Source organism: Ipomoea nil, unplaced genomic scaffold (assembly GCF_001879475.1).
Source record: "Ipomoea nil cultivar Tokyo-kokei standard unplaced genomic scaffold, Asagao_1.1 scaffold1407, whole genome shotgun sequence".
NCBI classification, from domain to species: Eukaryota; Viridiplantae; Streptophyta; class Magnoliopsida; order Solanales; family Convolvulaceae; genus Ipomoea; species Ipomoea nil.
Window position 1 is genome coordinate 5,117,903 of NW_017617835.1, and position 22,340 is coordinate 5,140,242.

General features: G+C 34.1%; 2 protein-coding genes across 6 annotated transcripts; one reads left to right on the plus strand and one right to left on the minus strand.

Annotated features, from left to right (window-relative positions):
* The first annotated feature begins 7,997 nt into the window (after window positions 1-7,997).
* Window positions 7,998-13,129, plus strand: LOC109186613 (zinc finger CCCH domain-containing protein 29). Of its 5 annotated transcripts, none has more exons than XR_002055151.1 (3): window positions 7,998-8,195; window positions 8,524-10,641; window positions 10,755-10,788. XR_002055151.1 is itself a non-coding variant. In XM_019336675.1 (3 exons), the coding sequence occupies exon 2, from the start codon at window positions 8,532-8,534 to the stop codon at window positions 10,389-10,391; it is 1,860 nt and encodes a 619-aa protein (XP_019192220.1). In that variant the 5' UTR covers window positions 7,998-8,195; window positions 8,524-8,531; the 3' UTR covers window positions 12,605-13,129. The 5 variants fall into 5 exon arrangements, 4 of the variants coding, with proteins under 4 accessions (XP_019192220.1, XP_019192219.1, XP_019192218.1 ...); XM_019336675.1 differs by lacking the exon at window positions 10,755-10,788 and adding an exon at window positions 12,605-13,129 and having other exon boundaries at window positions 8,524-10,391; XM_019336674.1 differs by lacking the exon at window positions 10,755-10,788 and adding an exon at window positions 11,433-11,687 and having other exon boundaries at window positions 8,524-10,391.
* Window positions 13,130-13,188: 59 nt separating this feature from the next.
* LOC109186614 (omega-3 fatty acid desaturase, chloroplastic-like) lies at window positions 13,189-15,755 on the minus strand. The gene is made up of 8 exons (XM_019336676.1): window positions 14,982-15,755; window positions 14,799-14,888; window positions 14,634-14,700; window positions 14,463-14,555; window positions 14,171-14,356; window positions 13,986-14,066; window positions 13,726-13,863; window positions 13,189-13,643 (listed from the first exon to the last, which is right to left on the minus strand). Exons 1-8 carry the CDS (start codon window positions 15,482-15,484, stop codon window positions 13,464-13,466), a joined length of 1,338 nt encoding a protein of 445 aa, XP_019192221.1. The 5' UTR covers window positions 15,485-15,755; the 3' UTR covers window positions 13,189-13,463.
* Between the last annotated feature and the right edge of the window lie 6,585 nt (window positions 15,756-22,340).

The following is a 22,340-nucleotide window of genomic DNA, read 5'->3' on the forward strand; positions in this document are numbered from 1 at the left end:
AAACAAATACTACATTCTAATAGAGTGCCTTAGTGGAGGCATTATTAGCTCCTTGTGTTTCAGTATGTTGAGAAAATATATAAACAGAAAGTCGCATTCAAAAAAAAGAATGAATGAGAATTTCTTTTTTTCTTCCTAAAATCCATGGAATTAAATTGATGCCCATGGATTTTAGGAAGAAAAAAAAAAAAAAGATAATCATGAGACAAAATTATCCCTCACTTTTTTAAACATAAAATTGATGGCAAATTATGTTGTGCATCCGTGTGCACCATGCATGGTGCACACGGTTACAAAATGATGTCGTTTTGACAAAAAATGCGCGTCCCACTTAAAAAAAAAAATCAGTTTCGATTCCCAGCAACAACATTATGTTGTGCATAATTTGAATTATATATCCAAAATGGATTGAATGAACTAAATATCCATAATGAATGAACTAAAAATCCAGAATAAATTAACTAAATATTCAGCATGAATGGAAAAAAATTCAGTTTCGATTTCCGTCTAAATATCCAGAAAAAATGAACTAAATATCCAGAATGAATAAACTAAATATCTAGAATGAATGAGCACAACATAATGCTGTTGACGGGAATCGAAACTGAATTTTTTTTTAAGTGGGACGCGCGTTTTTAGTCTAAACGACGCTGTTTTTGCAACTGTGGGCACCATGCATGGTGCACACGGTTGCACAGCATAACGATTGCAAATTGATGTCCACAACAACAATAAGCATTTTGAACTTTATACTACTTATTTCCTTTCAATTCCCATGTATACCAAACATTGGAATTGAAATTCTCAGTAATTTTATTCTTGTAAATCAAACACTGGAATTTAAATTCTCACTTTGTTCCAGTGCTTTATCTCCCATAGAATTGCAATTCCTTTCCCACGTAATCCCCTCCCTCCAACCAAACGCCCTGTTAAGAAATGAGAATGCACGACCAATCACGTCAACCAATTTAATATTTTTATATGATCTGCAATAAAGTGGTAAAAAAGCAAGGCACGCTTTTCTTATATTGAAATGGAAAGATATATACAAATATCATATCTTTGACGTGAAATTAAAATTATTGTAAAGGGTATATTAAATGTATTGTTTTTAAATATTGGAATAAGGTTCAAATTGGCCACTGAACGTAACCTGAAAATGCAATTAGGCCACTGAACGAAAAAAAATTGCAATAGGTCACTGAACACTCAAAAAATGTGCAATTTCACCTGATAGCAGGTTACCCTCAATTTTAGCAGGTTACCTGCTTACGTGGCAGCTGAGTTGGCATTTTTAATAAATTTTAAATCATTTTTAATAAATTTTTATTTAAAAAATTTTTTAAAAAATAAAAACGACTTTATTTTATTTTTTATTTAATTTTTTTTCAATTTTTTATAAAATTTATTATTAAAATTAATTATTAAAAATTATTTAAAAATTAGTACAAATGCCAACTCAGCTGCCACGTAAGCAGGTAACCTGCTAAAATTGATGGTAACCTGTTATCCGGTGAAGTTGCATACGTTTGGAGAGTTCAGTGGCCTAATTGCACGTTTTTTAAGTGTTGAGTGGCCTAATTGCACTTTTTGTTCGTTCAATGGCCTAATTGCATTTTCAGGTTACGTTCAGTGGCCAATTTGAACCTTATTCCTTAAATATTTGTCATGCTAAATATATAATGTTTTACATTGAATTATGAGAGAGTCCGTCAAGATATATTTTGAGTGAAGTATGTCTTATGGTCTTAACCGATAAAAAATCATAGCAAAATAAATTATTCATAGCTGACTAATTCAAATCAAAAAGATCAATAAATAATTCCTATATAGAGACAAATTCAAAAAGGCCTATGTCTTAATACTTATATTTACTTTAGTACTAGTGTTTTAAAATTATTGATACCTCTTGTGAAAGCTACACATAATATAATTAGTCTGTCGTGAAAATCATTTAGAGGGTATGTTACGTTAAATGCATTGTTTTTAAATGTTTGGCGTTTTGAACAACATTTTGCTACTTGATGGTGACTCTAGTATTTGTGTTCTAAATTTATTGGTGCTTCTTTTTATAACATACTATACACAATATCATCAGTTTGACATGAAAGTCATTAGGAGGGTACCTTAAATAATCCATTACTTAATATTGTTGTGTTAAACAATATTTTGATACTTGATGATGACTCTAGCATTAGTTTTCTAATTTTTTTTTTTTTTTTTTTTTTTTTTTTTTACGACAGACTATACACAACATCATCAGTTTGGCATGAAAATTATTGAAATGTACATGTTAAATGCACCCCTTTTTAAGTATTTATTGTGCTAAACGATAGTTCACTACTTGATGGTAATTCCAATATGTATTAGTGCTCTAAAATTATTAGTGATCCTTTTGTGAAGGATTATACATCTAGTTAAGGTGAAAATTATTCAAAATGGTACATTATACACATTCCTTTTAAATATTTGTCGTCTAAACAATACGTTAAGTTACTACTTGTGGTCATGATGCACTCTAGTAATAGTGCTCTAAAATTATCAATTCACACTTCTTTTTAAGTTAATTTAATATTTTTTTTCTAGATTTATAGGTGACAAATTGGTCATTCATTTTTAGTATTATTGTGTCATGATTATTTTTTGTCTTTCATAAACAAAATGGTTGAAATGTTCTTAAATACACACTACTGGAAATTCTGAAATTTCCGACCACCTGAAAATGATCTTAAATCAAGTCAAAAGCCTTGTTCCGACCACTTTTGGTATCCGGAAAAATCTTTATTGCTATTTCCGACCACTTTTTGGTATCAACTTGATTTAAGATCACTTTCAGGTGGTCGGAAATTTCATAATTTCCACTAGTGACAATAATAATAATAATAATAATAATAATAATAATAATAATAATAATAATAATAATAATAATAATAATAATAATAATAATAATAATAATAATTATACAAAGTGAATTGACCACCTAATCACTATACACAAATATCATGCATCTGTTTGACGACATGAAAATTATTAAAAGAAGTATTTCATCCATCCCTTTTAAATGTTTTTCATGTTAAACAATGTTTGACAATATGATAGGGACTTTAGAACTAGTGCTTCAAAATTGTTGGGACCTTTTTTGTCAAGGACCATTGCAAATACAATTATTGAAATCTCTCACACACATATATAAAAGAAAAGTGGCATGATTTAACCAATGAATAAACTTTCACTTTACAATTATTGGAAGCCAATGGATTGTTCACCTCACAACATATATATATATATATATATATATATATATATATATATATATATATATATATATATATATATATAATATATATATATATGTGTGTGTGTGTGTGTCCTTTAGCTTTTGCTTTCTTGTATGTGTCTAGAATTTGGCCGGATATGTCGTGGTCACGGCACAACACATCCTCCACGTACCTACGCCCGGCCATGGTGGTTTAATTTGCTTTTGACATTCATATTGAAATTTAAAATCAAATAAATATTTTAGAGTTCATATATATAAATAAGATATAAGATATTTGTCCGGAGGAATTCAATAATTTTATTTCAGATGTAGTAGATGTGTCACCTTCTATGTTATTTATTTATTTATTATTATTTGTATAACACATACAGACTCATTTTTTGAATCCTCCTCCTCAGATGGCATGTCGGCAAGCGAGTGTGGCTGCATCAGTGCACATGCGGAGTGGATAAGGGGGTTTACATGCAAGTTCTCTCGAGGCGGAGTGTATACTATTGATTGTTCTAAGAGTATCCTCAATAAGTGTTTATTAATAGTAAAATTTTAAAGGTTAGATTTTTAAGTAATGTAGAAGAATGATTTTTGGTGCTTGAAATGTCCTGTAAAAATGAGTTTTTGTCAGAATTTAAAAAAAAAAGAAAAGAATTGGGCCGGATAATATCCCGTCAAATATTATATTATATTATATTTATATGACAAATATTTAGGCTGCATTTAGTACTTGGACAAATTACCAATTTTTTTAAGGAAAACTAAAGAAATGGATATCTATTTAACGGCAAATTATGCAGTGCACTCGTGTGGACACGAGACTAAAACGAAGTTGTTTTTAGGGAAAACGCGTCATTTCAGTTTAAAAAAAAATTGATTTTGTTTCGGCGTTAACGGTGTTATTCGTTTATGCCATTATGAATATACAGTCATGGGATTATGAATGTACAGTTATGGAATTATGAATGTACAGTTATGGAATTATGAATGTAAGTTATAAAATTATGAACACAGAGCTCTGACATTATGAACTTACAATTATGAACATATAGTGATAAAATTATGAACATAGAGCTCTAAAATTGTGAACATCGAGCTTTGAAAATTATGATTTTACAGTTCCTTGAATTATGAATGTACAGTTATGCAATTATGAATGTACAGTTATGAAATTATGAACATAGAGCTCTGACATTATGATTTATGAACTTACAATATGAACATATAGTGATAAAATTATGAACATATAGCTCTAAAATTGTGAACATAGAGCTTCAAAAATTATAAAGTTACAGTTAGGTTATTGAATTATGAATGTACAGTTACGGAATTATGAATGTACAGTTATGGAAGTATGAATGTACAGTTATGAAATTATGAACATAAAGCTCTGACATTATGAACTTACAATTATGAACATATAGTAATAAAGCATATACTCCTATAACAAAGTGGTATGAAATTTAAAAAAAAAAAAAGAAAAAAAAAAAAAAGATAACAGTGCCTAAGGACGATACTGTTACTTGTGTCCAGCATGCACAACTATAAACGAATAACACGGGTCTAGAGCATAACGATTGCTATTTAACTGTTTGCTCTGTTAGTAGTTGCCTAGTTGCTCATGGACCTGTAATTGTGTTTGCTGGACCCTAAATCATTGGGGCTCATTTGTTATTTGGTGGACATTTTGTATTGGGCCTCTTGCTCCACAATGAACTTCTAGCTTCAAAAATGCACTATTTGATTATGTTAAGAAGTATATTAATTTGAACTAGTAAATTACTCATGCGATACACGAATATATTTTTTACTATATATTTAGATATTTAGATAATAAAATTAAATATAAAATTATAAATAATTTTAATATTTGAAAGTGAACATTTATTTGATTATAAAATTAGTGCAAAAGTATCACCCAATTAATTGAATAATATATAACTCGGTTGTCTGTAATTATCTTGGAAAAATTGATATTATAATATGATTTAGATAATTATATTATTACTAGAATAAATATTAGAAAAAGGGGAATAATTTAAAAAGGCATTAAGCTGTGGAAAAAAAAAATAGAATCAGACTCTATTTTAATGTTGTTTTAAATAATTTGATTGGCTGCAAATTTCTTTGAAATTTGAAAATGTAATATGATTTAGACAATTATATTTATAAATTTATAGTAGTTGTAAAAAAAATATGTAATATTGTTTTAGTCCATTATTATGTGGGTTTGGAGTTGTCACATTTGAAATTGTAACCAAAGACTGTAAGTCGGGTTTGGAGTTGTCACATTTGAAATTGTAACCAAAGACTATAAGAGACTTACGCTGAAATTAATTTGTTGAGAAAATTATATTAAAAATATGAAAAGAGAAAAACACAATTACATAAAATAGAATTTCACAAAAAAGTCAATGAATTAACTAAAAGTGTCCAAAATATAATAGTTTAGAATGTTAAATGATAAAAATGATTGTCTAAAACTAAATTTAAAATTGTAACAAAAAAATAAGAGACATTCATTAGAATAAACCCAAAAATGACTTTATGTGTTATAACTCATTATATAAGTGTAATTTTTTATTTAGAGAAAAGGGTCCAATATGACCCTAAACTTTATTCTAATGGTCAATTAGACCCTAAACTTTTAAAAGGTTCAATTAAACAATCAAACATGTCAAATTGGGTCAATGAAGTTCAAAAATCGATAAACGACTTGTTATTACAGACCATTTCAATTCCGACGATAAATTATGACCACCGGTTACAAATTCTGGCCTTCGGAGATAAAATTCAGCCACCGACGATAATTTCCGGTCGTCCGGTCGTCTTCCACTGGAGAAGACGATCGGACGGCCGCCTTCTCCAGTGGAGAAAACGGCCGTCTGGTTATCTTCTCCATTAGTGAAGATGACCAGATCTGGTCATCTTCTCCAGTGGAGAAGACGACCAAACGGCCGTCGGCCGTCTTCTCCAATAGATAAGACGATCTAGATCTGGATCATCTTCTCCAATGGAGAAGACAGCCGACGGCCGTCTGGTCGTCTTCTCTACTGGAGAAGGCGGCCGTCCGGTTATCTTCTCTAGTGTAAGACGACCAGACAGGCGAAAATTGTCGTCGGTGACCGGATTTTGTCGTCGGTGGTCGGAATCTGTTGCCGAAATTGAAATGACCTGTAATAATAGATCATTTATCAATTTTGAGGCTTCATTGAGCCAATTTGACATGTTTAAATATTTAATTAAATTTTTTTAAAGTTTAGGGGTCTAATTGATATTTGGGTAAAATTTAAGGGCATAGACCATTTTCTCTTTTATTTAAAATATAAATCATTATAACGCTGTATTCATCGAAGGAATAAATTTTAGGTGTATATATGTTTGAGAAGTCAGCCAACATGAAAGTACATAGGGATTGGGAAGCATCGGACAGAGGAAACATGATCATCCAAACTTTCCAAACAACATTTGTGATTAGCTAATTATATAAATAAATAAATTACTCGTATTAAACACTGCACTCAATCTGCTGTTGCCAAACACCAAAGTTACCAGATTTTGACTAATCATTAGCTAAGGAATTTTGGAGTCAACAAGACAACTCATTCAAACTTGGCGAATTCATACAAAATTATATAATTCTTCTTTAAAAAAAAAATTGTAAAACCCATTTTTATGAAAAAAAAAAAAAAAAAAAAACAATGATAGAGTTGCTAGTTAAGTCAAATCAAGTCTATATATATCCTCATAGATCCTATCAATATATATATATAAATCTTGATAGAAGTAATATAGAGTTAATTCTAATTTTTTTTCCTTAAATTTATAGGTCTATTTTTAGTCTTTTTTTAGTTTTGTTTTTTCAGAACTTCTTCTTTAGTCATAGTATTATTGTGATATGATCATTTTTTGTCATTCGTCAATAAATTCATAAAAATGTCTTTAAATATAATGATATTTTGATTTTTTTTATACAAAATGAATTGACCCGTTATATTTATATTTTTATTTTTTCTTAAAAAAATTAATAATTGAAGATCAAAATACCATTGTATTTTACGAAAAATTCATAATTGAGACAATGCAATATGCATGTAAAATGATAGAGTTGAAGACTTGTTTAGAGACAAAATTGAGAAAACAACTATAGAGTTTAAATATGATTTGATTATTAATTATGTGTAAAAATAAGTAAAGATAGTTCTTTTTTTTTTTTGAAAGTTACTGGCTCTATTACATTGTAGTATCTGTTCATATACTTTCTCAACCTACTGAAACACAAAGAACCAATAACGCCTCCACTGAGGCTTGAACTCATAATCTTCCAAATGGAAGTCCAACCCGGATACCATTAGACCACATAGTTCTGGTAAAAAAAAAAGTAAAGATAGTTCAATACTCTTACTTATCATCACTTGCTAAAAAATCATAGTTTAAAAAGGAGTAAATAAAGAAATAATGTTTTGTATCGATGAGATATAAGAATACAAAACGAAGTCTATATTTGAAGACATATATATCAAATTATAATATTATAATACGGAGTACTAATTTAATTTTAAGATGTGGCGTTGCTTTACCACGAAGGAAAAAAGAAAACATTTGCATTTGAATGTCATCCGCATTTGAGTTTCATGTGCATCTGCATTTGCATTTGCATTTAGGTGGGAACCAGTACGACACAGAAGTGGTGTGAGGTGGACTCAACCCTTTCAAAGGTTAGACTTTTGACCAAAGAGAAATCAAGAAAACACATCACCATACAAACAACAAAGAAGAAGAAAAATCTCACCTTCCTTCTTCCTTCCCTTTAGCCTCCTTCCTTATAAACTGCCCACCTCTCTCCCCTGCTCTCTCCACACCAAATCCAAACTCATTTTGTTTGATTGGTACTCCTCCTCTCCATAAGTTCCTCTTGATTAAGGTATGTTAAGAGCAAAAAGCTTCAGTCTTTGGTTAATTCTTGCCTTTTCTTGTTTGTTTCTTGGTTGAATTTTGGACTAACTATCATTTTAAGGTGTGGGTTTGTATGGAAATTGTTGAATGGATCATACTTTTCTCTTCACTGATTTGTGCTTAGTGTTAGTTAGGTATACTTTCTGCAACTAGACAGTTGAATCTTGGAATAGGAGTTGTTAATTGTTAAGGAGTGCTGGTTTTGTGAGATCTTAGAGATTGAAAGGATCTATATGTGTTTTATATATATATGTAATTGGTGTATATGCCTTATTTGAAGTTGTTTGAACATACAGGGATTTTGATGAAGGGTGAATATTGCCCTTTAGGTTCACAAATGGAGAAGAAAGATGGGTTTTTCTGTGAGAGTTGCTCAAAATTGCTTGAATTTTCAGCTGCAGATGATGTGGGTGGGTTCATTGGTGAAGTAGAAGGGAAGGGTTGTGATGTTAATGAGCTGAGCTTGTGGTATGGTAGGCGAATCGGGTCGAGAAAGATGGGGTTAGAAGAGAGGAGCCCTCTTATGATTGCTTCCATGTATGGAAGTGTTGAGGTTCTCAAGTATATTGTTCAGACTGGGAAGGTTGATGTGAACATGGCTTGTGGCTCGGATGGGGCGACCGCCCTTCACTGTGCAGTGGCTGGTGGCTCGGAGGCGGCTGCTGAGGTTGTCAAGATCCTCGTTGATGCCTCGGCTGATGTGAATTGCGTTGATGCTAGCGGGAACAAGCCCTATAGCTTGAAGTCCTCGGGAGGGTTGAAGAGAAGAACCCTCGAGTTGTTGAAAGGCAAGGTTGGTGATGATGAAGAAGAAAAAACGGAAATGGTGGGTCGATTGGTGAAAGAGTATCCTATTGATACTTCGTTGCCCGATATAAATAATGGGATATACGGGAGTGATGAGTTTAGGATGTATAGTTTCAAGATTAAGCCGTGCTCGAGGGCTTATTCTCATGACTGGACCGAGTGCCCTTTTGTTCATCCGGGCGAGAATGCGAGGAGGCGTGACCCGAGGAAGTATACATATAGTTGTGTCCCGTGCCCCGAGTTCAAGAAGGGGAGTTGTGGAAAGGGCGATGCGTGTGAATTTGCCCATGGTATATTCGAGTCCTGGCTTCATCCCGCTCAATATAGAACCCGTTTGTGCAAGGACGAGACCGGGTGCTCGAGGAAAGTATGCTTCTTTGCTCACAAGCCCGAGGAGTTACGCCCACTCTATGCATCTACCGGTTCCGCTATTCCTTCACCAAAGTCCGTTTCGGTCAGTTCAATGGACATGGCCACGTTGAGCCCGTTGGCTCTTGGTTCTTCGTCTTTGTTGTTGTCTACTACTTCAACACCGCCCATGTCTCCAACCGTTAGTTGCTCCTCGTCTCCGATGTGGCAGAACAAGATGAACTTCACCCCGCCTACGTTACAGCTTCCCGGGAGCAGGCTGAAGACAGCTCGGAATGCTCGGGATTTGGAGCTCGAGATGGAATTGCTTAGCTTGGAAAGTATTCGTTCCCAACAACATAGGCAGCAGCAACTGGTCGACGAGATGGCTGGTCTCTCGTCCCCGTCCCATTGGAATAAGGACTACAATAGGCTCGGGGATTTCAAGCCTACTAATCTCGAGGATGTATTAGCCTTAGCCTCCCTCGATTCGCCCTTGGCATCCCAATTGCAGTGCCTCTCGCCCAAGGTTCAAAGTCCCAGCAGTTCCCAGCTGCAATCCCCGATTCGCCAAAACATGAACCAACTCCGAGCTAGCTATCCCGCCACGCTTTCCTCTTCCCCAGCAAGGAAGACATCTTCGTACGGATACGACTCGTCTGCAGCTGTGGCAGCTGCAGTCATGAACTCGAGGTCTGCTGGGTTCGCGAAACGCAGCCAGAGCTTCATCGACCGCAGTGGTGGGGCCACTCACCACGCTGCAAACTCTCGAGGCCTCTCCGATTGGAGCTCCCCAGACGGGAAACTGGATTGGGGCTTCAACGGGGACGATCTAAACAAACTCAAAAGATCCTCCTCGTTTGGCATTCGGGGTGCAAATGCTTCAAACCGAACCCCAATCATCGCCCCATCACAGACACACGAGCCCGACGTGTCTTGGGTACACGATCCCAACCCGTCGTGGATCGACCAGATGTTGTACATAGAGCAGGAGCAGATGGTGGCTTAGGTACACATCTCTGCCATGCATTATCCTCCATGGCTAACTCATATTCTTTCATATTCTTATTACTATACTTTTGAATATATATCTATCTATATAAATGTAGTTGTTAGTAGGGTTAAGAAACACCATGGATAGGGAGATTACTGATTAATTCTTTTGAGAATCACAAGGACCTCTTAGCTTGAAAACAAACTGAGAATTCTTTTAGTATTCTTGTAATTTCTTTGTATTCCTTAATGTATTCACAATATATATATATATATATATATATATATATATATATATATATATATATATATATATATATATATATATATATATATATATATATATATATATATATATATATATATATATATATATATATATATGAAATAAATAAGAGAAGAGGATGTTTGTCATGCATATCTTCCAAGCTCCACAGGCTGCATTAATGGTGGATTTTTCAATCATGGCCCTCAAAACTCTAAAAGGAGAAGGTGATAAAAGCCATCAAAGCCATTGATTTGAAAATAATAATATTTTACTCAATTATTATTTATGAAGTTGTATTCAATAATGCCTGGTGGATGTTCATTGTTGAATAGTCTTTGGTTGTTGGAGTCAAAAGCTCAGGCCCAGTTAGCTTATTAGTCAATTTTAACTTATTTGATCAATATTAACTGTTTAATTTGGTTAAACAATTAATATGAGTACTTGATTAATTAGCTTTTTGTAACAACTTATTATTTTAAAATATTAAAAAAATTCAAAAACTGCTCAAAGTAGCATTTTCGAGAAAGTTAGTTTACAGGTAACAACTAACTTTTCTGCAATAAGCTAATGCTATTAAGTAGTCAAACACACTAATCCAATCAGCTAACAATTATTTACCTAACATTCCTAATATATTATTCGAATTTTTAACTTCTCTGCTTAGTATCGCTTAGATTTAAACTTTTGTCTTAATGTTTAAGCAATTCAAATCTGTTTTATTAAATTATTATTTAGGCTGATAAATCCAGTTAGAAAAATGATAGCTGTAAAAAGTATAATTATTCTTAGGGGTGACAGCACATTATTAATTGGCAGGGATCAAATAACAGAAAGAAGGGGTGGTTATTACTTATTAGCTGGTGATGACGAGGTGCATTTGGTTCCTTCGCCGACCTTATCTCCGACATCTTTTTATAGTACCGGTGGGGACCACATGTTTGAAATTTTTGGCCATTGAGATTTGTGGGTTAGCCGCCATTGACGTGTTCATTTCTGTATGTTAGCCGTTGGTCCATCCCGTTATTATAATATTTTAATATTAATTTTTAATTATATTCCTAATTTTTATATTGTATATATATATATATTTTAAATAAAACTCAAATAAATCAGCGAATTACACATCAAACTGTAATTGCTTTATCTAATTTTTAAAAATTATGTAATTGAATTATAAACTGTACAAAATCATACAATTAAACTAAAATTAACTTGTTCTCCAGTAGTCCAGCTAGAGTCGAAGAAAACATCTTTGTCTTTGATCAAAGGTGGGGGAGGGGGTCAAAATTTTCAACTCTAACCCCCCAGGGCGGGTTAGGCTAGCCTGCAGCCTCAACCCCCACCTTCGTCTCCATGAAAAAAATGTGTTCGTCTCCGACCAACGATGAGGGTTAGGGAGGGGGGCAAAATTTTTCAACCCTAACCTTTACAGTAGGGTTAGTTAGCCTGGCTTGTGGCCTCAACCTAGTTTAATTAACACCTCTATCGAGAGTATAACCCAAGTTAAAAGATCTGGAAAGATATAAAGAATCCATTTTTCCTTCCTGTTTGAGAAAAAACAAGATGAAGACTGCTTCCATAGCTCATATGAAGCATTTTATGAACAAGAAGCTCAAGTTCAGTTCTGTGTTAGTCAATGCATATAAAGTGTCTTTGTTATGGAGCTCATTATTGCCCCAGAAAGCAATATTGATGGGTATTTTTTATATTAATCCTGGGATTTCTATATGGAGCTTTTCATTGTTTATTGAAGAGTTGGACACATTCCAATTTGTGTTGGAGTCATCTTTATTAGTTAAAGATGCACTGTATCTCTTCCATGTTGGAGATTAGACAAAGTTATGATTTTCCATTGTTGCAGAAAGGGAGAGCTTCTGATTTCATATTTGCACATACAGTCTCTTCAACTTCTGCTACTTGTTCTTGTTTTTTCATTTATTTTTTTTTGCCCCACACTGTAGCCTGACAGGATTGTAGAGGAGTAAATCACGGTGACTCAGTGGTCCATTAGGTGAGAGGACCAATGCTTGGTACCCACAAGGAGCCACTCGCACACTGCGACTGTTAGGGCTCAACCTTACGTGGGCCCACAATCTGCTACCCAGAAAACAGCTAAGAAATCTCCAAAGTTGCTCCCAATCCCGAGGGGCCTTATCAACCAAACGGTCTACAAGTTCTCCGAAGTGCCCTACACCCTGCAGTTGCCAACGAACCAGAGTTGAATTGTGTCCCGGGAGCAGGTTTTGCTCCGGAATATGGAGAAGGGTTGTCGCAGCGTTTGCAGATGATGATGCTGATACAGTTTTGAGAGCCTGTGAAGCAGCAAAACTTGAATTGATTCTGGTAAATATGACTATTCCACATCACCAATCATCTTCTTGAACTGTTTTGTCAAATCTTTGCCAATAGTGATTGGCTTTTAGTTAGTGATCTTGGTGGTCCTAAACCACCATAAAAGTTATGGCAATTATTTTTTCTGATAAAAATTCTGAAGCAGATTGAGTGTCATATCTAAACCACAAAGAACCAGAGAGAAGAACAAATAAAATAAGATAAAATAAAAGCTTATCATTTTGTTGAACTGAATGATCATTACATACATTATATATCTGCCATGAATGATAACACAATACATTTCTTGAACTTTATGATCAGAGAGCTATATCATATAAGGTAAGAATGAATGGACTTGGCCGCTAATGCCTCCAAAAATAGTAGTACAAGCACAAAAACACCGAGAATTGAGTTAAGTCAAACGAACCATCTGCCAAGACCCAACGAGCATTACTAAACTAGGAGAAACCTCAGAGATCGACAGTCTCACTTCTCGGTTCCAGCAAGCTTGGGGTCGGTTTGGTAATATACAACATCCCCGGTATCACTCACGTAGTGATCCTTCTTCATGCTTCTCACGAGGTCTCCCAACAGGTGGAGTGGAAGAGGCCATGATTTCTTCGGCTCTCTGTAATACTTCCCTAGCACCGGTTTAGCAGCCTCGGTCTGCAAATGAAACCCAAAGTTTAATACTACTGTGAATACACGTAAACCCGAGCAGAAAGCTTCATTAAAACGAGGGGCTTACAGCTTCAATCAAGTGATAATGAGGGATTTGCGGGAAAAGATGATGTATGACATGGGTCCCAATATCGTGGTGTATGTTGTTTATCCATCCATAATCGCGATCAAGAGTGGTCAGTCCACCCCTAAGGTAACTCCATTCCTGTTAAAGATTTAAACTTTAATGTTGCATCATCAATAAACAAATAGTCTTCGATATTCTCCCTTCTTTATTGGACTAAACTCCAACAGAGAAATCCAGTTTCTGTGAAACCGGAATCATACCTTTCCACGATACCATGGGAGTTTGTCTTCATGTCCATGATGATGTAAGTAGGTGACTAAATCCAGCCACATAACAAAGATCTACATCAAACCAAAAGAGTTGGAATTGAATATTCAGATTCTATATAGCAAAAACGATATGTGTTGAGAGATCATAAAATCAATGGCTGAGATGATGGACCAACCGCATATGGAACTCCATAGAGTTTGAGCAATTGGACAGGCCCCATCACGAACGATAAACCAGCAAGAATAGCAACCATGGCTGACCAACACACAGTTGAGGTAATCACGTCTTTCTTCTCATTTGGCACAAACAAATCGCTGTTTGGATCAAAATGAGAGCCTTTCTTCCCAGGGCTTCGACTCCACTATAAGTAATTAAAATCGCAACACATGCCAAAAGGTTATTTTGATTCGAGAAAAAAAAAGTTCTGTACACAGACTAAAAGGGTAAAAAAACACTAGGCTGCTAACCAGATAGATGGGGTATGCAAGCAGTGGGAATGGTATAGTGAACCTCAATTTTTTCGTGACATTGTCAAGACTATTGAATATCTTCTCGGGCAGCTGAAATCGAGTGAAAAATAAGTAAAAACGTAAGCGAATGAAATAGATGACTTGAGGTAAGCAGGTTCAAACACTTACAGGGTGCCAAGATTCATCATTTTCAACATGGCCATGGTTCTGGTGATGAGTCCTATGGCTAATTCTCCTGCAACATTACCAGAACAACATAATTTCACTAAGCTAATATGTTCCTAACATTTCAACAATTCTTAGAAAACCTTAAAGAACACAAAGAGGTCATACCATCCATGGTAAGGGACAAGAATTGAAGAATGGAGGAGATGGCCAGCAACACTATTCAGCTTTGGGTCATTAGAAAAGCTTCCATGGCCACTGCAAAGTTCATCAGAAACTTAAAAATTAAAACTTTTTGACATATAATCTGCACCCAAAAAAAAAAAAAAAGACTATAGGATTCATATATACCAGTCATGGCCAAGAACAAAGAGAGCCCAGAACATGGTTCCTTGAGCCAACCAATACAGAGGCCAAACAATCCAGTTATTAAGAGAAGCAGCCATAGCTGCCAATCCAAACACAATTGCAACATCCCTAACCACAAAGCTCATGGACTTCCAAGGGTTCTTCACCCAGCAATGCTTAGGAATGGCTGCTTTGATATCAGACAGCTTAAATGGCGGCGGTGCTCCAGGGTCAAAAAACTCAACCCCACCCCCATTGACGCTATTGATTCTCTCCCTCTCTTCTTCCTCTTCCTCCCCAACTGAGGGGACCCTCACCGGGGCACTCACCCTCAATGCCCAGCTCCTCTCTCTAATCCCAATCAACGAACAAGAACCCAGATCTGTTCCTGAAACTGTCACCCTTGAGGGGCTGCCACAACTGAGAGAACCCATCCCAGTTCTTGGCTTAGGGTAGATTTTGGGGAATGGTCGGAGACCACATTCTGATAACACCCAACTCGCCATTAGAGGACGTTAGGGACAGAAAGGTAGAACCTTTGAACTCTGGGCCTCTTCCAATTCAAGAGAGAAACAGAATTGTGGCCTCAAAGACCACACAACAGGATATGTAAGTATTGAAGCCGAAATCTTGACCAATCAAGAATGGGCTTGTGGTGGGGTTAAGAGGAAGGAGGATGAGGAGATAACACTAGGGAAAGGGATTCTCTCCTTCAATTGCAGCGTCAGAAACCCCAACTTGTGTGGTTGGTTGGTTGTCTTCTTCCTCACCATGTCTATATATGGTGGAAAATGGGAATGGCACAGTACACCACCTCCCGCAATATCTAAAGCTTCCACATTATTGTGAAAAAATATACTGTGAATTAAACGAACGTGAATGTTGTGCAGGTCTTGTAAAAGTCACTTTTTTTCTCAATTATTCATTGCTTTTTTGCTTTGGGCTAATTTTTAGTCATTAGGTCATAATTTGACTAAATCCAACACATTAAACAAGTGCTTTATTGGAACATAATGTCGGGCTTTTGCAAGTAGTGTCATATGGCACTATACATCATTAAAATATGTTACTTTTATAAGAATTTTGTGCATTATACACTAAATTGAGAGATATTTTGTACACAAATAAATTAGTTTAACAAATATAATGATACATAAAGAAAGTTACAATTAAATTTACAAACAAACCAGCCAAGGGAGAAAAAGGGCCTAGGCTTGAAAATTCTTAGCTTGGGGTTGGGAGGGTCTTGTAGAAGACTGGTTTTGGTCCACCTCTTAAGGTAGGTATGACCCGATTATCGCTGATAAGGAATACTCCTATGCTATTTTTTCTTTACGTGCCATGTACCTACTCAGTAGTTGGTCGAGTCACAGAGAGGGATCATTCCCGAGCATTACCGACTTCAAAGCCCACAGACCCGACCTAGTAGGTAGGACTTAGCAAGGCACGATTAACATTAGTACCTAACTGTCTTTTAATTCACCCCGACCAACTTAGGTCGGGATAGACCACCTAACCCTCTCTACTTGGAGCCTTTAGCCTTAATTCCTTTGCTCGAACCCGGTGTCTACAAGAACGAGGGAGTCAGGAATCTCGGTACACGTGGTGAAATCGACAAAACCTCCAACCTTCTCTTATGCATGAGCTCCACATGTTGGGGAATTGACATGTGTTCCCTTCAACCTCCTATAAATATCTCATTAAATACTTGAAGAATGAGAATTTTTTGCATCTTTACCTAATATTACTTAGCTTAGGAACCTCTGGCCTTAGGTCAAAATCCGAGCCTTAAACTTAACTTAATAAAGCAAATTGCGAAAGATCTACCAACAGCCAGACCGTGCAAATTGTACGTATTTGTGAACTTAACCGTATTTACCACATAAATTGCTCTCACCTAAATTTGCTTTATAATATTTACATTCTAATGTCCTATATAATAGAATCGTTGTATTTTTTTTTTTTTAAACAGAATCGTTGTATTTGATTATTAAGTAATTTCTTTTTTAAACTAGTGGCGAGTCAGCTAATTCATAAACAACTGGTAATTAATATTAAAAAAAATATGTTACATTAGAAAATGAACATTTTGAGCTAAATTCAAGAAGGAAAAAAATAATGTATTTTTCAATTTGTTATATTCAAATTGCATGTCATTCTCTTGTTTAAAGAAAACAAATTAGACCTATAGGGTGTGGATGAGATAATGTTTATTAATTCTAATTACTTAACTAAGGGTTTTGGCGGATTCAAATTATTAGATTGAACTACTTTAAAATTAATGAGAGAGTGCATTGTTACTCTCGAGTCTTGAGGTCATTTCAAACAAAAACATTATTAGATATTGTGTGTCGTTTTGATTAACTAGTCAAGAAAATATGTGCTCAAACAAAAATATATAAATTAGGGCTAAACATGATTTTTAATGAAAGGTTTTGATTTTAAAAGGAATTTAATTCTAATTTTGCTCTTTCGATTATTGAGTTTTTTTTTAAATTTTTGTTCTTAAATTCAAAATCAACTCGGTTTTGTTCCTGTCTATTAAAAATTACAAACATTTCAGTAATTGAAAAATGATTTTAAATTTGATAACCACAAATAAAAAATATAATAGTTATAAAGGTTAATTAAGACTCAAATTCTTTTTTAAATATATGGGAAAACTTGCAAATGCCACACAAAAGTGCGCTATACGTGAAACTTACTTGTGACTCTAGTTAACATAGGACTATAAGAATGTAAATCAACCTAGTTCAAATTAAAAATGTCAATAGACAGCTCATTTATGCTAACTGTCAAATTAACCAACTTGACAAAATACTCTTCTTCTTTTTTTAACTTATTGTTTTGTTCTTACTAAGTTAACACATTGACCAACTTGATTGAGGTTATATCTTATTTTAAAAAAAATATTATTTTTTAAAAATGTATATAAGGGTTCAATTGGTCGGCGTCTAAGTGCCTAACTATTTTTTAAGGTGGGTGTTTTGGGTATTTAGCACATTGTGGCGTGAATGAGAATGTCTGAAATACTGAATGAAGATGGAGGACGAAAATGTTAAGGAATTTCACATATTGATGGTCTCCCAAAACGTGTGGAAGCGGGAATTGTAGTACCTTACACGACCTTACAACATTAACGTACGTGGTTAAAGTTATTTGATGGGGTAGTATGCATTTAGTGGTTCAAGTTAGTCGTGACATATGTAAGTATGATGTTGATTTAAAAGTAGTAGCATTGGAATTGACATGTCTCACCAACGATGTCCGACCTTAGTAACCATTTTTTTTTTTTTTTTTTTTACTTTAGATTATTATTTCAGTAGACTTAGCTTGTTGTATAACCCCACCATATGTAAAATTAAAGAATATTAGAACAAAGATTTTGGTTCCTGTGAAGTCAGGTCTTCCCGTGCGGTTAGTGCGGCATACACCATTAGATATGCATAAATGCACCATACAGTGTTCGAAAATACACCAGAATGAAATGCCAAAAAATGCACCACACAAAAAATAAATACACCACACTAGGGATGTAAATGAAACGAGCCGCTTGCGAGCAGCTCGGTCAAAGCTCGGATCGAGCTCGGTCAATATCGAGCTCGAGCGGCTCGTTTAATAATCGAACTCGAACCGAGCCTAGATATTCTAGGCTCGTGGCTCGTCGAGCCGCTCGCGAGCCATATAATATATACGTATAATATATATAATAATGATATAATATAATACAATAATAATATATAAAAATAACAATTAGAAATTAGAATTTTAAACTCAAAATCCCTAAAAGATTTCTATTATTTATGTATGGATAAAACAAAGTAGTTTGAATTTTAAACCAAAAGTATTAAACATGTCAAATTCAATGTCAAAATCGAGCTCGAGTTCGAACTCGAAACAATCGAGCTGCTCGAGCCGAGCTCGATCAGCCCGAAAATTACCAAGCTCGAACTCGAGCCGAGCCTCCATTAACGAGCACGAGCTCAAGCCTACCCAGGCTCGAGCTCGGCTCGGCTCGTTTACACCCTACACCACACATATAGTGTATTTACGAATACTGTGTAGTGCATTTATACATACCTAATGGTGTATGCCGCACTGACCGCACGGGAAGACCTGACCCTTAGAATAAATTATTACTCCGTCCGTCCCATTTTATATGTCTGGTTCGGTTAACGAAGTTTGACTGAAGTTATTTTTAATTCAAATTTTCATAATATTAAATTTAATGTTATTATACAAAATTTATATATTTAGAAACTACACTAAAAGTACTATTAAACATAAAAAATCAAAATTAAAAATGAGTAAAAAAATACTAAAGAAAATAAATAAGAATAAAGAATTGATTTGACCAATGAATAATAAATAGGACATATAAAATGAGACAAATAAAATATATAATAGTATAATTTACTTAATACACACTATCAATTGGTTAATAGTTAGAGTTTTCTTGTGACTCAAAAAAGTTACTCGTAATACTATTCTTCTCCCAAGTTAATACTATTGATTTGGTGACTTGATGTTGACTTGGAATGAAAAATAGTTTTAAAATTATATATATATATATATATATATATATATATATATATATATATATATATATATTACAAAGTTATAATTTCAAATATTATTATTATTATTATTGACTGATGTTAATGTCGTGATCGCCAAAATCCGAACACCTACCTAAGAACGGTCAGAAGAGTGATAACCAACACCATATATTGGTCAGTTAATTTAGGTGATAAGTGGTTAGCTGGATAATTTCTCCAATTTTATTGTCGATTTCTACTTAAACGTAGGTGACATGACATCTAGATGAGTAAAATAAGAAAATTATTCATCATACCTCAAATAAGATAACTCTTTTAATAGAATCGGTTATTTTACCCTAATCAAATTTATCGAACAATTAATTTTGTAACCACAAGATTTTAAGTTTGACGTTCCGCGCGTAGAGCTACCTATTGCCTCAGGCTTCACCCATTGTGTCCTTATAGAGCTATTTATTTCCTTTATACTTCACACATAACGTTCCTTCGGATATATGTTAGACCGGCCAAATAATTTTAATGTATTAGAAATATATTGACTTTAACAATCCCAATTTTAAAATTTTATTTTCTATTAATTTGATTCACGTTTATTATTTTATTATTATGTTTTTTTTTTGTTTTGACAAGGACGGTGGGCATTATTGTAGTGAAGTTCCTACTTTTGTTTCTCTTTTCACATCTTTTACTTTCAGGTCCCCATCACTTTGAGTCCGACTCCACAATCCAACACATTATGTAAAAGTTAGATGCAAATTAAATTTATTTATTTTTTTCGAAAATAATAATGTTAAACTTCGTAAAATTAAAACAGCTTTGATATGACACTAGATAAGGTAGTCTTCTGGGTCCAATTTCATCCAATGAATTTCTTGGTATGAGCTTTGCCTTTGTACTATGCTATCCTAAAGTATCAAAACATAAGGTCCATAACTTTTATCATTTTTTTAAATTACATTCAATACCTAATATTTTTATAGATTAATTTAGATTCAATCCGAGTTGTGTATTCGAATAAACTTACAGTCGCTATGCGAAGATAGTTCTTGGTGCATGAAGCCTGCCATGTAACCTATCTTAGCTGTCAAAGGACTACAAGCCTACTCAAGTTATAGGCAACTCCTATTGAAAATCAAATTTGAAATTTTGGAAGCAATCCTAACCAAGTTCGTCAAGACTATTGATTTGGTAATCACAATGTTACAAGTTTAATTAATTCCAAATTATGGACCTTGGACCGAAACGATGAGGTATAAAATTCATACACGTAAGGTATTGAATATCATACCACAAGACACAAAAAATCATAACAGAAGACACATACATATGTTATATTTTTACTTATTTTTCAAATCTGATTTAGGTATATAATTTGTGTTCATAGGCACATAATTTCATAACACAAGATACAAAAATTCATAACATAAAACAAAATTAATAATTTGTTTCAGGTACAGAATTCATATTCTTAAGCTATTGAATTTCATAACACAATATACAAAAATTTATAATATAAGACATATACATATGCATTAGGGTCCATAATGCACTGTGAATTCTGGTTCTTGGTTGAAGGATTGTATTTTTATGTTGCTTAATATAAAACTCAAATTTTTAACACGTGTGGACATTATCATATTGGAACAATTGTGTGGTAGTTAAAATATTAGCCGCAAGTGGAAGATTTTTGTTTGAAAGCAATATATAATAATACGTTTCAAACACACCACTAGCTTAGTCCACTAGTGTTTCTTACCTGCCGTTGACTGCCGTCCATGCAACCGCCTTCATAGTATTATGCCGATGAAAAACCGAAGACCTCCGTCCATCGCCGTCCGTCTTCCGTCACTAATGGCATCATCTCCTAAACCGTGTTTGTTTTGCTCCATCCAAATTTATGCTCAAAGTTTTGTTTATATTTTTGTAAATATAATGTGTGGTGATTGGTGAAACTAACAGGGCGTTTGGTCGGAGAGATTTTAAATTTCCTTTTCACTTAATTCCCACCTAATTCCAAAAGTCATTAAATTCCGTAGTTTGGTTGGAGGGAATTGTAATTCTCCCATTTTCATGGAATTAAAATCCAATGTCCTCCCTGGTATTTTAATTCCTGGGAAAAAAAGATAGTGATGAGTCAAAATTACCCTTTCCTTTTTTAACCTAAAATTAATGTCTAACAACAATAATGGACATTTTTGACTTTATACTACTTATTCCCTTTCAATTCCTATGTATACCAAACATTGGAATTGAAATTCCCAGTAATTCTATTCCTGTCAACCAAACACTGGAATTTAAATTCCCACTTTATTCCCAGTAATTCAACTCCCATGGAATTACAATTCCTTTCCCACATAATTCCCCCCCTTCCAACCAAACGCCCTGTAAAATTTTTAATTTGAAGAATAATTATATAGTAGTTTTACTGGTCCAATAACTCAGGTATTGTAGGGGAATCGAATCCGGGTTATCTCAGAATTCTCCCCCACAAAGAGACATATAATATATTAATCAATATATTATGTGTTTGTAGTTAACATATTTTGTACTTACAGTCAACAGTTTATGTGTTTGTAGTTATCATTTTATGTGTCTTTATTTATTTACAGACACAAACAATTAATTAGAAATACAAAATATGTTAATAATAAACATATACTTTTACCAAGTGGCTTGTGGTCCAGTGGTGTCCGATTTGGCTCTTTATATGGAAGGTTTAGCATTCAAGCTTTAGTGTAGGCGAATATTGTGTATATGTGGGTGTCCCCTTTCCTTTGTAATAAAAAAAATACACATACTTTTT

Bases quoted from the DNA above. Each gene is read 5' to 3' on its own strand.
- LOC109186614 (XM_019336676.1), bottom strand. From the start codon at position 15,484: ATGGCGAGTTGGGTGTTATCAGAATGTGGTCTCCGACCATTCCCCAAA. The intron at 14,067-14,170 runs GTTGGTCCATCA...GGTTTGATGTAG, and splicing joins TCTATGGAGTTCCATATGCG to ATCTTTGTTATGTGGCTGGA. The intron at 13,644-13,725 runs GTAAGCCCCTCG...TTTCATTTGCAG, and splicing joins ATTATCACTTGATTGAAGCT to ACCGAGGCTGCTAAACCGGT.
- LOC109186613 (XM_019336675.1), top strand. From the start codon at position 8,532: ATGAAGGGTGAATATTGCCCTTTAGGTTCACAAATGGAGAAGAAAGAT.